The sequence below is a fragment of the Sipha flava genome, unplaced genomic scaffold (assembly GCF_003268045.1).
Source record: "Sipha flava isolate LNK unplaced genomic scaffold, YSA_version1 108_pilon_pilon, whole genome shotgun sequence".
In the NCBI taxonomy this organism is placed as follows: domain Eukaryota; kingdom Metazoa; phylum Arthropoda; class Insecta; order Hemiptera; family Aphididae; genus Sipha; species Sipha flava.
In genome coordinates, this window is record NW_020271725.1 from 407,141 (window position 1) to 425,097 (window position 17,957).

At 30.8% G+C, this 17,957-nt stretch overlaps 1 protein-coding gene across 4 annotated transcripts in view; it reads right to left on the reverse strand.

Moving 5' to 3' along the window:
• Window positions 1-563: 563 nt before the first annotated feature.
• LOC112686647 (probable G-protein coupled receptor 139) overlaps window positions 564-17,957 on the reverse strand; it is a 139,600-nt gene continuing 122,206 nt past the window's right edge. For all 4 annotated transcript variants that reach the window (XM_025559036.1, XM_025559051.1, XM_025559043.1 and 1 more), the window contains exons 3-4: window positions 12,841-13,273; window positions 564-2,727 (exon numbers count right to left, since the gene is read on the reverse strand). In XM_025559036.1, coding sequence (XP_025414821.1) covers window positions 1,905-2,727; window positions 12,841-13,256 — 1,239 coding nt within the window. In that variant the 5' untranslated portion in view covers window positions 13,257-13,273 and the 3' untranslated portion in view covers window positions 564-1,904. The remainder of the gene's footprint in view (window positions 2,728-12,840; window positions 13,274-17,957) is intronic.

Consider the following 17,957-nt stretch of genomic DNA (forward strand, 5'->3'; position numbering starts at 1 on the left):
AGGTTAAATTATATTCAAAAGATTTAGCTAAACTGATATGAAAGAAAACTGATTTGAATTAAAAGTTTTATTTTTTGTCGTTCATATAACATTTTTTTATGTAAGTATAATTTATACAATTTTAATTATGAAATAAATGTAACGCATTGCTAACTTGTATTTATAGAATCAAGTAACTGCAAACACAATGCTTTACATTATAACTCATAATGTAAATTTATTATATAGTAAGCTAAAACTTACGGAAAATATGAAATTAATGATGAATGTGTTTTCAAAGTAAGGCGTTCAAAACAATTTGAATAAAAATAGAATATTATTTGTGATAAAATAATAGCACAATTTATACTTTCCAGGCGCTTAGATACCAAAACCAGCTACTGATGATCTATTGCAGTGGTCTTCAACCGGTGGATCGCGATCCAGTTTTGCGTCGCGTAAGCTTTAAGATTGGATCACGATAAGTTTTCTGTTTAAAATTCATGTTTATATATGTATTATATAGTGTATGCCATATGATATTGCATAAAAATGTTTTCGAATAAACTCGAAATCGTACTACTTTATACTATTTTAAATTTGTAGAAGATTAGAATGAATACTTTTTTCTCAAACACTCATACTTAATTAGAAAAAATCTTCAAACTAATATGCAACATATACCACTAATCATTAACTGTCAAACACAGTGGAGGAGTGTAAACAATTTACTTCAATACACACTGACTCGAAAATGCAATCCAACATAGTAAAAGTACTTAACAAAAAACAAACTCTGAAAATAGTCATATTATTAAGTATCACAAATATTATATTAGTAAATGTTAATTTACATCTAACTTCACCTATATAATAGTTCATGTGTAATATTGTAATTTTAAATCTAACACCGGGCTTACATCACGATGGCAGCTAAAAATAAAAAAATAAAAGAATAAAAAAAGTTATTATAAAATTTAATATAGACTATGTAGTAACTAATGCGTGCAATGTACACGAATTTAAAATTATAACTGAAACGTTATTACCGTTCTGTGAACGATTCGAAAACCGAATGTTCCAGATCGAGCTCAGATAGTTTTACGGAAATCTGTACGAAGACAGCGACCCAAGATCCAACCGTGTTACAAACTGGTACACGCAATCAAAGCGGCGTAATCACGGCATTTGATCGTATTAACGCGCACGAAGGATGTAATAACGATTTTATCTAAGCCAAACATACGGATGGAATGGAGCACGCATATATACCAAAAGCTCGGAGTTTTACGGTTAACCGAAAAGCAATAGCTCATACATTTCAATGTATCCGCGTGTAGTAGGTACAACAACGAAAGATGATATTCTATTAACGCGAATCGGTTTACGCACATACGAGATAGAAAAACATAAGCGTTTCATCCCTTATAGAGAATTTTTTATCGGACACTATACGAGTGACGCGGAAGGGTACGCATTTCAATGCGTTCCCCTTAGAGTCTATATTCTATACCATAAACGTTTACCGATAAACGCGGTCACGTGTTGTAGCGTTTATTTCGGCCTGCGGTTCACGTTCTAAGAATGCATCACATGTGTTCCGTAAAGACTCTACTCGCCCATGAAACGTAGATGGGGGAGGGGAATAATAAACCCTGTTTGGTCGCTACAAATATACATGTGAATACAGGTTATATCGGTGGTACGTAATATTATTATTATTCGAATCGGAAGTCTTGATCTGGGTCGAATGCGTACCGCGAAAGCATATATTCGTAGTAAACCAATTTTACTGTATTGTACACAAAATATATTGTAATAATGATAATAATAATAATGGTAATAATAATCGTGTCGTATGTTGCAGCGCAAACAGGCAGCGACAGGTTGACGGGTGGATAGGGTTTTTTTTTTGTTTCTCTTCCTTAAACTTGCGTGACCTGCGTGGTGGTCGGGTTGCCGTGCGACTGCGCCTGCGACTCGGCCTTGGATATCCAGGACGGCAGGAACAGCAGGCTGAACGTGTTACGGAACTGTCGGCTCATCACGCAGTACAGTATGAAATTGATGGCCGAGTTGACTAGGGCCAGCATGTCCATGACCTCGCCCATGTTCTGGTAGCAGTCCTGGAAGAACCGTTTGCCCAGGAGCAACGTGAGCAGTCCCAGTATGCCCTGCGGGAACTCAGTGATCAAGAACAACATGAGCACGGCCAGCAGCATGCGCGTAGTCCGGTCCGTCTGTCGCTCCTTGTCCGCCGACTTTCGCCCACTGCCCGTCAGCTTGGCCCGCCGTCTCTTGGCCTCCAGCAGCGCGCAGATCAGCCGCAGACTGAGCACGGTCAGCGCCACGCACGGTATGATTTTGATCACCACGCTGTACACCCAGAAGTTGATGTCGGCCAGGCACGTTGACATGGCCAGGTCGCTTACGTTCACGTAGTACAGCGTCACGTTGCGCAGTTGCTCACCATCACCGCTGCCGCCACCGCCGGCCGTTAGCTGGCTAGCCGCTGTCGCAGTCCTGCCGCCGGTGCCGATGCTGCCGTTGGCCAACGTCGATCCGATCGCGGTGGCCGGCCGGTTCCCGGTCGAGTCCAGTGTTTCCACCCGGGAGAACAGGTTGAACGACAGGTAACTGGGTATGCAAATGATGGGGCACACCACGTAGCCGAGCGCGATCGCGGACAGCGTGGTCTCCATTCTGCACCATATTCGGTTTATCTGCGGGTGCACCACGGCTACATACCTGCGGAAAAGCCCCAGAGAAAAACCAATATTATTAGATAGAATGTACTTCGCGAATGTAGCACGCTTCTTTCTGATATTTCCTCAACCACGCGGAAAAAACAATTTACCGGATAATATACGATATATTCTAGCGCAAAACGGTTCAACCCGCGGTCCTTGAAGCCATTTTTTCTTTCATAGAACACTTATATTAAAAAAAAAAAGTTATAATTGTGTTATAAAAAAATGTTCTACGACTTTTTATGTTTTTTACTATAAAAAGGTATATGTGCAATCAGCAACGTCCATAATTGAATTTAGTTCACCATGTACGGTATGAAGGTATCGCGTTTTTTAATAGCAGCCACAGTGAATCCGATTTATCGTCGTGGGATATCGTGGAAGTCATTATTATTGTTACAGTCATAATTAGGCGGCGATTATTGACTACAGGTTTTACTCTATTATTATATTATTTTTTATTTTTTGTTGGTCTTAAGTGTTTTTATGAGAGTGCAAATGAGCCCGTCAACTACAATAGGTTGGACCACCCTGTTCTAGAGGATCATTATAGCTGTTAGTTCATGTTCAGTTTTAAGATTCATTGTTGGCATTAGTCAAAAGATTTTTTTTATTTCAGTCGTGAAAATCATTATCACACAGTATAGTGAAAGTTTCAGCCTAGCGGAACTTTAGAGAATCACGAATTTCATCACATCACCATTATTATCGGTATACGCGTAATTTATGATGCAAAATAGGTAACGCCGAATCGGCCCGAAAAAATATGTATTCAGCCTAAAAACATAATATACTTGTATATATAATTACGTTTAAATGTCAACATCGGTGTTATGTATCTTCTCTCGTTATATTAATTAAAGTTATAATATTATATTCTTAAATTCATTTTAAGAAAAATTAAAAATAGTTTACGGTTTTTTTAAAGCGAATGGCCGAGGGTTTTTAAAAACTGATGGTGAAATAGGAAAAAAAAGAATATAAGTCTGAATACTTGTAATGACACCATGGAAAGTAAAATATGGTGGGATACGACTATTTCCGTCGAGAGTGCGATGTGTGCTCCTCACAATAAGACGCCGTTAATCATCACGTAGATTTTCTATATAAGTAGTTTTATTATTGGTGGACGGGTTTCTCCTTATTTACGTCTCGTGATACGTACTAAAAAATATTCATCTCACATTTTGTGCAAAACGTTCATAAACATTTTGAAATGAAATTATCAAGTATTTCCAAATTTTCCTTTAAAATTAATCGAAAAATATAAAACTCACGAGGTTTTGATGTGTATACGTGTATATTTAAAATCGATTGATCACTCTGGTACAAAAGTTGAGTTACTTCAGCTTATATTATTGTAATAAATATTTATATTTACGTCAATGGTTAATAAAATGTACAAATACATTTATTCGTAACAAATTTTAACAAGTAACTTTCATAAACTGTAATTTGTATTCTATTTATAACCAATAGAATTTTCACTTCAATATTTTTACCAATTCACCAAACATTTTACTGTAGTAAGTTTAGAAAAAAAAAAAAATAAAACAACTTTCTTATTACGCCTAGAAAATGTCAAGTCAAAGTGTGAAATTTATTTTTATTTGACATTTGTGTGTTGTTATAAAAAATACCTTCACGCATTTAATGTTCGTTACCTACTCGGGAGTTGTTAATTTTCAATCGTTAAATCGAATTATCGTGTTAGGGTTTTTCGCAATACTAATCCGTAGAGTAGGGAGTCCCAACTTTTTTTACTTAATGTCGTACTCGATAATTTTAAAAATTTCCATGGCACACTTAAATAAATTATAATGTAAAATGTATATATGAATACACAAAATAAAAATGTAATGTGATATTTGAGATTGGTGATTTTTACATAATTCCTCTTTTAGGGGTGAAACAGTTGAAACAATACAAACTGGTAAAGGACAATCAATATCACCATTCCACATAAATCCAAAACATAAATAATTATCAAAATATTTACGTTTACATTTTAAATTTAATCTTTTATCACTTATTAAAGGTGATTGCTTAGTATTAATTTCAATATTTAAATTTTTGTTATTTACACTAACATAACTGTCATTCGTTAATTTCCGCTTTTTTAAAAATCTATCCATTTTTAAATTTAACTTAAATTTTCTTGATCGAAATATCGTTACAATATTATGTGTAACAATTACACGCGCACAATTATCATTGTAATGAGCAAAGACTATGTTTTCATTAAGTCATTATAGTATTTGGTGAAAGTCAACCCAACTGCTTGAAATACCCATATCGGGTAGAATTGGATACTAATATAATATTAAAGCTGTTTTATCTAGATTTTTTACCATTTTTTATTTTCAAGAGAATTTCGAAGTCAATGCTATCATAAATGTAAATTATAATTTTAAATAGTATATTTAGTACGCATAGTATGACAAAAATTATACGGCACACGTGTGTGCCCCGTAACAGCGGTTGGGAATCCCTGTCGTAGAGTGTTGAGTGTTTGTTTGTTTTTATTTATAGGCAAACTGATTTCTTTAATGTTATTTCAAATTCATTGAACGATTGCATTGATTTTCTTATAAGTATAAATTGAAAAAAAAATACGTAGAAATCATATATAAATCCATATGCCTTTATAAAGTAAATTAAAAGAAATTTAAATTAACAAATTCAAATGTTTAAGTGATAGACAATCATAATGTTGAAGTTCTTATTTCCATTCTATATAAGTGAATTTCATTGGAATAAAAATATTTATACACTTTCTGATAATAAACATAAATAGGCAATATGAAATTTATACATGTTACTTATTCGTTTAATTTTTAAGATAAAATATCAAAATATTGTGACAAACCAAAAAGTAAATATGATGAGATTTCACCAATGACGACCACTTCCTTTTTTTTAAAATTAAAAACAAGCCGTGTACGAGGTTTCCAAATGCTCAGAATGGTTTTTGTGCTTTTTGAAATGTACGTGTATTTCATTTAGAATATGACCATTGTTCTTTTATGCGTGTAAATTCGTGTGTTTCATGCATGTGAGCATTATATATTTATCATTTGAATAAAGGGGACCTAGTCGAAAGTTACAGATTTGAAAATTAATAATACAAATGCTACAAGGTCATATTTCAATACCATCACACATAGGTTATAAATTATTACCATTCGGTTCAGCGATGTATTCAACATTAAATCGGAATAGTATGTCGACCGAGTATGTATACACGTCATATTACATCCACGCGGTGCATTATTTTTTATTTACCAAGAGTGGTAGAAAGGTGAGTGAAATGCGGTTGTCTCTTTTTTGTTTACGCGTTTTAAAAAGCAACGAGCTGTCATATGATTGTTTGCAATTTCAAAGCATTCACTCTCGTATGCACACTATTAGATTGCTGGTACACTTTTGATAGCAATTTATTTTTTCTTCGCCAGCACAGCAGGCCGTCATAACTTATGGAATCACATATGTGTAGTTTGCGAAAATAATTAAAAGTTTAGAATTATTTGTACATCATAAATAGCAGTCTGTCTAAGAATGATATTTGCAATAACTCTTATCAACTCAATCGTCTTTTTTTCAATTTTTCCTACTTTCCTTTACTTATGTAAAAAAAAAAAAAAATATTGCATTATATAAATATACCGTAAACTTTAATTATTTTTGATAATTTAAATAAATATAAAAGTTTCAGCATTATACAATTTATTATGTGGAGCTTTTTTACTATAGTAATTGGATGTGTTAATAATTATTACTAATAATAATTATTATTATCAATAATTATTACTATAATTACTAATTATCATACATAAACTCTAAATTAACTTATCAAGTATTATTATTTATAAATTTCAACGAAATTAATTTAATTTTCGAACATAAAACAACTGATTAAAATAATGTGATTTACAAACTAATAAACTATATATTTATTTAATTAGTGTGTTTAAGTTATAAATTCAGTTCACACTTTGTCTGCTGCACACATATTATGACGCTCCACTTAATTGTTGCGATATTGAATCTTTTCGTATTCGAATTTAATAACATTTACGATGTTAAAAAAATGGCTGTCATTTGTTTTATTTAAATACGCAAGTGTGAATGAGTACGTCAAGTTCGTATTTTTAAATGTAAATCTAAAAATCTAAATACTTTTGTGCGTTGTAAAATATAAAATAATAAGTTCCATTGGAATAGTTGACACATTATCGCTACTACAAGCAGCGTCATTCAACCTTTGGTCAGAGATAATTATGCTACGACCCCTTAACTCAACACCGAAAGATAAGGTATAAATAATTCTGTTATAATTAATAACGGTACTATGCGCTCTGAGTGTCTAAACAAGTATACTACTGAAAATATTATCACTGATTCTGTATCGAATCATTCACAGGAATATGTTAGTATAAACAACTCCACGAATGACAAATAGCTAATAAGAACTGGTGAAAATCTCTTTCAATCAGAACTTTCCTAATGCTCTTCTAAACAAAAATGAAAAATAATTTTTAAGTGCAAAACTTTTCGAAGCAATAAAGCCAATCGAATTTACTAGTATATCTATATCCTAACTCTATTCTAGAAAAATTAGAGCCTGAAAAACAAAATAAGTTACCACCACCAATTTATTTGAAGAGTATAATTAATTTCTCAGACCTGTGTAAAGCTTTAATAGAGAAAACTGGTGTAAATAATTTCTTCTGTAAATCTTCGTCCGACTGTCTAAAAATACATACCGTATTTTACAGAATTCTAATTAATTTCTTAAAAAAAAAACCTTTAAATGGATTATCACACATATAAATATTTATTAACGGACAAAAAATCCACTCAAGTCGTCACACACAATGTGCACCCTATTACACTTATTCATTCAATCAATAAAATCTGAACTTAACTACAATCCTACGAGGTCAGAAAAGTTCCAAATTTTATACACAAAATCAACAAACACCTGCTTCCAAAATTCTATATCGATATTGAACCTACTAATCACTCAAAAAAAATCTTCAAATATTCTCAATAATTCACATAAAAATGTGTATTGAAAAACATCCTACATCTACCTGGTTAATCTACCTGGTTACACTTAATGTTCTTGTCTTATATTTAATAAGTACAGGAAATAGACACTTGTTGAAAAATAATTGTCAAAATCACGTATAACATAATTTATTTTTAATATTAAAATGTAAATCAATCATTGATGTGATGCTCATCTGTAGCTGCATAACTCTTAAACAATTTATTTTTTATTTATTAAATGAAATTATGTTCTTAATATTGTGGTAGAATAATATTGAAGAATATTGATCTTTACATAGTGTATCTTACATGTATGAAAATAAAACTTGAATTGTAATAGCAATATATTATATGTCATAAAATGTATTAAGGTGTTTTTTATTTTTTATTGAGAAAAAAGCAATACAATCAGGCTCTTATGAAATTTACTGCGATAACGAAGTGAAACAATCAATGGCTACTACTTCAGTTAATTATGGCTAAGGCCGATGCAACTGATCACTTAATCTTGTCGCCTTCGTCTGTATCACGATTTCCTCGTATATATACTCGACCTTTAATGCAAGCCTTTAAAAAATTGCTATTGTCCATTTGAAATCCTAGATGAATTCGTAAAATTTAATGGAATTGCTTATGTGAAGCTAAACCCTGTTGAAAAATAGTTGAAGAATACTACAAACATAAATCTGATTTTTTTTTTTTTAACGAAAAAAGGAAAAGAAAACGGTATCAAAAATGTGTATAGTGGGTACTAGACCTGTAAATGGAGTTCTCTATATGAGATATGAAGGTGTACACAGTTTATTATAAATTTTAAAAGTTTTTCAATTGTATTTTGCAATCACTATCATTGTTTTTGAAAATGTTATCTGTACAAGGCTCCATAGCTTATATATATATATATATATATATATATATATATATATAAGTATATATTTTTATATTTTGACAGAAAATAAGTTTTAATTGCTAAATTATAAAGTTTAAACATTGATATTCTTCAAAAGTTTTCTCGAATTAAAATTGAACTGGCACTCTAAAAATTTACATTCTTTCTATTTTTATACCTACTCGCCTATATGCTATTTGAACTAGTGCTCAATTTTAATTGATATTTAACAATTTTGGTTTTCAAATTTGAAAATATAAATGTAATAAACACTGACTAATGTAATGTAATGATTAAGTTTGGCAAAATAAATTAAAATTCAACAATTTTTATTAAAGCATTTCCTATAATTTTTGTTGTAATAAAACAATATTTTAATATAATTATTTAATTTCAATAAACTAAACATTAATTTCTGACATATGACTTTTTTTTCGATTAATTATTAAAAAAGAGTCAATTCAACGGGTAAAAGTGAAATATACTGAATACTTATTATTACTTATTATTATACTTATTATACTTTCTGTTTTATTTATTTTATGCCTTTGTGAAGAATTTGAAATTTCATTGTTTTTCATAATGACATGTGTTAGTCAACGGAATTTAATATTTAATTGACATGAATTGAGTCATGATCCTATATTATATCGTTCGTAAATCAGTGGCGTATCTGACTTAACTTTATGTAAGGGATGAATAAAAGCCCATATAAGAAGGGTGGAGGCTATATTTACTTTACACCCTCTCCCCCTCAAAAAATAACTCCTTGAAATTCCCTGGGAGTTAAGACATTATTTATTGCACCTAATATAGGTATTTTTTTTTTTAATTTACATAATATCATTTTTAAAAACTTCGTTAAAAATGTTATGGTCTTAGACACATAAATAACATATATGATATACATAACATAAATATATAACTATATAACATACATGAGTTCTAAGAAATAATATTCATTTAAAATAATAATCAACAATAGGTAAAATTTTGCTAAATTATAAATTCGAAATTTCTTTGTAGTTTTTGAAATTTTATATTCGTAAACATATAGAAAATATTTACACAACATTGTCAATTGATGGGGAGGAGCCCCCATCTCTCCCACCATAAAATACGCTACTGTCCTGTTTATTAATCGACTTGAGTAAACAAGGAAATTATAAAAAATATATTTTCTGCGTATAGTTTTAAACAGCGTTTTCCGGTATTTTATTTTTGAACTTAACAATTTGGCTGTCACATCACTTCAAATGTTCTTTCGTATAATTTACATATATAACGGCGTAAAGTGTTCATAGTTAATATGAATAACAATTTTTCAAATTATGGTATACATTATTTATTAGATACTTTCAAAACTATTGACCAGTTGTCGTCGTACATGTATACTATTAGACCGTTTTGTCATGAATAGCGACGAGTCGTTCTACTGTCATGTCAGGCATTGGCGCAAATAGGAAGGGAAGGCTTTAAGCTTCCTAAAAGTTTAAATATTCCTCCTAAAATATTTTTCTATTAATCAAATATTTTTAAAATTTATGATGCAGGGTAAAATAACGCCATTATAGTATTATGGCAATCCGAAAATATGCAAGTGGAAAATCTAACTGTCAGCTTATAAAAAAAGTGATTGGTACGTAATTTTATCGACGGAAAGATGGTTGCAAAGAAATACAACGAAAAAGAAAACGAATATATATAACTTACGTGATAGTTATGTACAATGAACATTATGCATTTTATTGTTTTATCAAAATATAATAATTCAACGTTTGTAGATTTTTTTTTTTAATTATGCTCAATTTTTTTAATTTATCAATTATTTTGTATTAAAGATACAAGACTATTTGTCATATAAAAACTATTTTATCGACATTTTTGAAAAAAATTAAGAAAACACAAAAAATTTGATTTTCTATAAAAAACTTAAAAAAAATATTTTGAAAATTATATTACATATTTCAAACATTTATAAATATTCAATGTACATTTTATGTCCCTACGATTATAATTTTTTGAATTATCGTAAATACAAAGATTCGATTTTTTCGAAAACCGGTCTGTTATAAATGTTGTATTTCTAAAACTTTTCGTCAGTGTTTCATTATAATGAAGAAAACCCTTGGAATATTCGTTAAATGACCTTCATCCAAATACCTATTATTACTTAACCTGTGGCCTGGTGGTAGAAAAATGTGGCCGGGTAAAGAATTTGGCAACCCTATTTTAAAACTGAAATGGCGCCCCTGAAACAATCTGATATCTCTATAAAATGGTTGTATTATCGTATAACTTCAAAAATACTACTACATTTTACTCTAGCCTTCAAAAATGATGATGTAATGATATTTCTTTCTTTTAACTTACAAGGCTCTTTTCGTTGAATTACCTAGATGGTCAATATGATAGCGTAAGTATATATTTACATTTTTTAAACATAGAATCACAGCGTTTTCTCCAAGGCTATACTAATTTTAAAGACTGATGTTGTGGGAAGGGAGTAATGGACTTTTCATTACTTTCATTAGTTGAAAATAGCAGATATTAGTGAGACCCAGTGGTGTATAGACATTTCAACGACCCTTGAATCGGCTGAAAACCAACCAGATGGATTATTACCATAATAATATAGAGTTCAAAACGTAGGTACAAAGTGATTAAAAATGTTGCTTCACGACGGCACAAACGTCCTAGACCGTTAGGAATTATCGTATACGTGGTCTACACATGCATTGCGTTGAACTGCGTACTGCGTAGTTAGGGTTATTTTAATTTAACGCGACAATAGATTCTTATCTTTTCTCGGTATATTTCCTATTCCTGTGAATGCACGGCAAACTATAATATAAATACCCACCATTCAATTGGACCCAATGTCCTGCCCTGCGTGATCACACACACACACACACACCATATACCATTCGGAACATGTGATTAAAACTTACTACAATAATAGAAACGTCAATGATTCAACGTTTTCGTTTCTCTGAATAAAACCCAAATAAATATAACAGTATACTAACGTCGATCGTTACTCATAATGTACACGAAATACATTAATTTATCTCTGACCTGAGAAATGTCGATAATCTACAGCTTATTAAATATATCATAGAATTTTATTTTTTAAAGGTTTTGAAATGTTGTCATTGTTTCTAGGCATTTTATGCACTGCAAATTTTATGCTAGGTCGTATAGAATAACAATTACCTACTTCCTTATAGGGATTTTGTAACGCGCAAAAATGAAATATTGAATAGCGGGTTAACTATTTAACTTCTGTAATTGCTTTTAACCGTTGTACATTCCACGAATATCAATAACGGTCATATAGATCTAAAACGCACATAAATAAAAATCTTTACGGTCGATAATTTAAAATTTAAATACACGTAAGAATAATTGCACTATATTATTTAAGACATGAATAATTTAATATTTGAGTAGGAAGTAAAATTTACAAATGTATAGAATGGCACGTAAACAAAATATCGTGACGAAAAAGTTATATATGAAGGTAACTGAAAAAAAAAATGACTAGACGAAAAATAGGTGTCAAATATAATTATTGAAAAAAATTAGATGGTGTTGTTTACTACGTCTTGATGATAAAAATAATAATAATATTAGGTATCATGCGTGCATTATGTATCCGAGAGGCGTTCACTTTCACATCGTAAAAAGATACATTAATGTAAATCGAGTATGCGTTATTCTTAGTGAAGGACTGGAGGACAATCTTATCAAGGGAGATAATATGTTTCCGAAGATATTATATAAGACGATGCTGATACGGTACATAGGCACATTTAAAGCTTCAATTTTTTTTTTTTTTTTTGAGGAAGGGATGGATGAAGGAGGGAACCACCGTTTTCTCATTTTATTGATTTCTTTACTGCCACTATTCACTATTACACCGTAAGTTCAAATTTACACTTGTAATTTTCACAAAACGAGTTCACGGTGAAATGTTCTCCTAACACTATAACAACACTATACTGCACATATATTTAAATCCATGTTTTAAATTTTACTTTAACGTGAATTAATAATAAAAAAAATTCTAAGGCACGTTATATTTCATTTAAGAGGTTCGTGGAAACATTTGGGGGGATAAGCTTACGTGTCCCGTTACCCGGGGTTCTTTCGTACGGTACTGACCTCCATACGGCGAGTGTGACCGTCAGCCAAATGGATATGGTGTGGAACGCCTGCGAGAAGTCTGAATGGAGTAGCACGAACAGCGACCAGTTGTAAGAGAACCGGTCGGCGCGCGGATAGTCGGCTGGTCGCAGGTACATGTGATAGGCGAACGGCACGTACTCGATCATGACCAGCAGGTCGGCCACGGCCAGCCCGGTGAGTATGGCGTTGGTGGGCGACACCATTTCCTTGCGGGTCAGCACCGCGATATTCAGCACATTGGCCACCGAGCCGAACGCGCACACCAGGAGGCTAGCGTATCCGTGGTAGAGCATGTACACGTCGTGCAAACCGACCAGCAGGTTGCCGCAGTAAGGGCTGCTGCTGCCATGGCCGTTGCCATCGCCCGCGCCGGAAGTTCCGTTGCGCTCCATTCGCACCACCGGGCTACCTGGAAAACGGACACGGTTTAGTACAACTGCACTTCCTTTTTCCGGTTCATCTCGTGTCCGTCATATGTGTACGACGACCGAATCGCCGAAAACGTATTTTCCAGAAACGGATCCATTTTAATTATTTTATAAAAAGATTTTTTTTTTTTTTCATTTTTTTTACGATGACTGCCGGACATTCATGAAAAAAAATCTTGGTTCTGCTCATGGGATTAATAATAAAATATGAAATCACATTTGAGTTTCTGAGTGAAAAGGGAGGAGTCTATTAGTTTTATCGAGATGTGTATTTTTTTATTTTTTTTGAAACTGTGTACACGATCATCGTTCTGATTATCATAATCATAAACGATTTTTTATAGGAATTGTTCTTTAGGGGGTACTTTTATGAGAGTTTTATTCAACAGTTTTCTTAATAATGGTGAACCGATGAATATAACGAAAAGCCTCAGTCGACTTAGGAGTTTTACTACTTTTTTGCTTCAAACAGTCTCGAAAACTTAAAAAAATGACGATTTGCATAGTGAAAAATTATGGGAGAGCAAATACGAGTATGTTTTAAACACAATTGGTGATGCAGCAACCAGAACCGAAACTGAAATGAATCACAGATTTTCTATACTAACTATAACTATACTATCTATAGCTTATAGATAAGTTACTCACGGCGTTTATCATTCAGAACGATAGAGCTTGGCGGGAATGAACTTATCATAAATCCACCATGTTTTCGGTTGGTAAAAAAATATTAAATACTTGGTGGGTAATATTTTTACTATTTTTTTTAATAAGTCAAATTTAAATAAATGAGAAGACATAAAAGTTAAATATAATTAAGGGGGAAAAAATGTTTATCACAAATACTATATTTTTCACCATACAAACGTTTTTAATATATTAGTTTATAATAAAAACATATAGTATCTATTACATATTATTAAATAAAACTAATTTGGTTCATTCATGTCGTTTACTAACAATATTTGAAGTTTTTGCTTTAGCACATGATGTAGTCGTATTTTTAAATATTTCTTACAGATTAATATTAGTATATCTAATCTATGATTTTGTAAAATGAATTATTGGAACACATCATATATTGTAAAATATTGAAATTATAATCATAATTTTTGACTGAGATCATTATTTTTACAAATAAATCAGATATAATAGAAGTACAATAGCAGGTTAGTTTGATTAACAAATTTTCAATATATTTAACTAATTTCAAAACACTATTCGAACTCTTTAATGATACTCCTTCATTTTTTACAACAGTTAATATGTTATCGATTAGTAGTTATCAATGATATATTAAAAATAAATAATAATGTACATTACTGGTAAAAATATTTAGTAATAATACGGACCCAGATAATCTGTGATACGAGTAGACGACTCTAAAAGTCCCTTCACAAACATCCGATCCGGGTCTGTTCCTTCAGAGTATCCATGTGCACAATACTATGAATTTCTTGTTTTTCCATGTATGTATTCACATATATCCGATCAGAGTCTGTTCCGAGCCTTCCAAGCTCTTTCCAAACAAAAAAATATTGTCAATGATCGATTTTTTTGGATTGAGTTTGGACACGGAACGGAGGCGGATTGGAAATCAGGCGCCCGATTTTATCTTTGTTGTTTTAAAATATTTTGGTGTGTTTAAATGTAACATTTTAAGTCATCAATATTAGTTGACAATACGCAACTGAAATATGCATACATCATTTTTATTATTTTTTTTTCATTCCATTCGTTATGAACAGTGATATATTAATTGAGCTTTTCAAAATACATAGTGGGCTTTATGACTTAAGTACATTATTATAACCAAGTTATAGTGATAGTACATGGAGCAGAAGAATTGCATCATAATCTTCATTACATTCACTTATTTTAATAAAATGTTTATTCATAAACTTGAAATTTTAAAACCCAAACTTGAAACACTATAAACTGTTCCCTACGATACAAGTTTACGTACTGAATGCTTATAATCAAAATATAAAACAATTGAACCAGGTCGGTTGTATGTAAATACAAATATCGGAACGTTAAAAATGGAACGCAATGGGAACGGATCAGGATCGGATGTGACAAAGGACGTAATATTATTCAACATTTTAAAACTAAAAATAAACAGGAAATTCCATTCTACATATATGACATTGCCGACGCGCGGTTGCCGCGTCACTATGGCATTCGGTAATAAAGATCATGTTATTATTGTTCAAGTATTCTTTGTTATAAATTATTGTTTCAATTTAATGATTTGTATTTTAATCAATAATAATATTAGTATTTATTATGATTTACGAGTTATTGTTATATATCGTTTTATCTAATAACCCTAAATAATTCTTATATTCGTAAATTCGAATCACTTCTAATTCTAATCGAATTGTGATTTCTAATTTGGCATTAACTGGTTCTAGAATCCTTATTTTTTGTAGAAAACCGGAAACCTTAAAAAGTTAATATGATGACCTAAACTGGAACCTGAACCGAAAAATTAAATAGGTTTAGTCCCTAGTGCATATTATGGAAAGATAATAACAATCCATTTTTTACATTTTCATATTTTTTTCAGATGTAGTCGAGTTTATATCTATGTAAATTAACACTCATACACCTTTACTACCAATTACCATTTACCAGTTATTGTGATTATTATTATTTTAACTTATGTAGATACCAATGATTTTCTTATGAAAGTAGTAATAATACGACAAAACGTAATCTCAATAAATTAGCGAATCATAATACACACACCGACATGAATGCATCTGCTTTGTGCCTTTATTCCTATTTTCCAGTTACCCACTATACATTTCAATAATACGACCTCCAAATTATGAACTTATTTCTGGCTTTGTTGGATAATTGTTTAATGCGTAATTGGTTCGAAGTAAAACGGTTAAAATATAGCTCACTACATGTTTTCATTTCGAGCAGATATTTTAAGACATTAATTTGTGCTTTATTTAACCGTGACAAATTAGTTTTGATGTATTTTTTGACTCATTTTTCCTCGAGTCCTTTTGTTCTTATTAATTTGCGCTTTTTCACGAGTATACAAGGAATAATGGGTAGTTTTTAATTTTTAAGATGCCATCCATTAAACGCAATTTTACATAATTCATACGTCAAGTTTAGTTAGTAATAAATTGATATAATACTATGTATACAATTTACCATAAAATATTATGTTAAAACACAACATGAAATTAAGTAAATTATTTGTTCAATGCCAAATATTTATTTTGTTGAAATATTCCTCGTTAAATATTACTGTATAAATAATACACATGCTCTTTAATAAAGTAAGCCAGTATTGGTACAACGATCTTAAGTCTACATAAGTCTGTTTAATTGAATTGAAACTTCCATGCAATTGTGAAAACGTAGGAGTGATAATTTAACCATTGAAAGGCTATGGCTATAGAGAACGAAATAATTTTACATGGAATTCAGATAAAGAGGGTTAAACTATATTTTTTTTCTTCTTTTAAAACTCAGAACCCGTCTTTTTTACAAAATATTTGTGGCATTCAAATGTTATATCATTTAAATAAATCATCATAGCCATCATAGTATGGAAAATTTTTAATTAAATAACAGAATATTTGCTTCTTTTATTATTAGTAGAGCGGTCAATTAAATTATAAACATTTAATGCGACCTGTGTATGTGTGAAAGTGCTAGGCCAACGATCAAGCCTATTAATCTACTTTGGTTCATTTAATTTCTCATCCGTTTTTAACCTAAAAATCAATCAAAATAAAAAGGGATCACATAGGCACTTTAAAGTTAAAGCAAAAGCACACTATTTAATATTATAAAAAATATTATTAAATATACAAGTATATTATTGAGTACAGTTATAGTATATTTATTAATTGTATAAATACTGTGCTTAAGCATGGAATAACATCTACATTTTAAACATAAAATAGTATAAATCTTCCATAAAATTATATTAAGTAAACGTTAAGTATAAAAAATTAAAAAATGCAAATGCAGTGCTAAATAAAATTATTGTATATTATCAGGATTACGGTCGGTGGCCACTAAACATCGTATATATAAAAAAAATTGTTATCATTCAAGAAGTGCGACGACCAGGGATAACGATAGCTTCGTGCCTGCGTGTATAGTGTATATCATGGTATAATAAGCTAGGTATGATGCATATTTTATGATACGCATACCTCTTCCACCACCATTCACTTAAACGCTACAATATGGCGCTGCACTGGACTTTCGCCATTTTTCATTGGTTATATATAAATTATTGTGATTATTACATACTAGTTTATTATCAATTATTATTATTGTCGATCAAGAACTAAAAAGTATTCAAATATTTCGTATTGTAAATTGTAGAAACTGTTCAAATTTTGTAAAATTTATCAACAATGTAAGAGAACAATAAAATTGATAAAATAACAGTATTTAATCACATGAACAACAAATAACTAAGTAAACAATATTTATTTTACACGGTAATCTAATTTGTTATTTTTAAATACATTTTTTTTTATCATTCTAGGGTTATTATTTTTTTTTTTTTACTATGGCTGTAGAAACATTATAAAAATAATAAGCAGCTTATTTAACAAACATAAACCCTGATTAGTAGTAACTTGCTCGATAAAGTATTTCAATTATTTCATAAACATA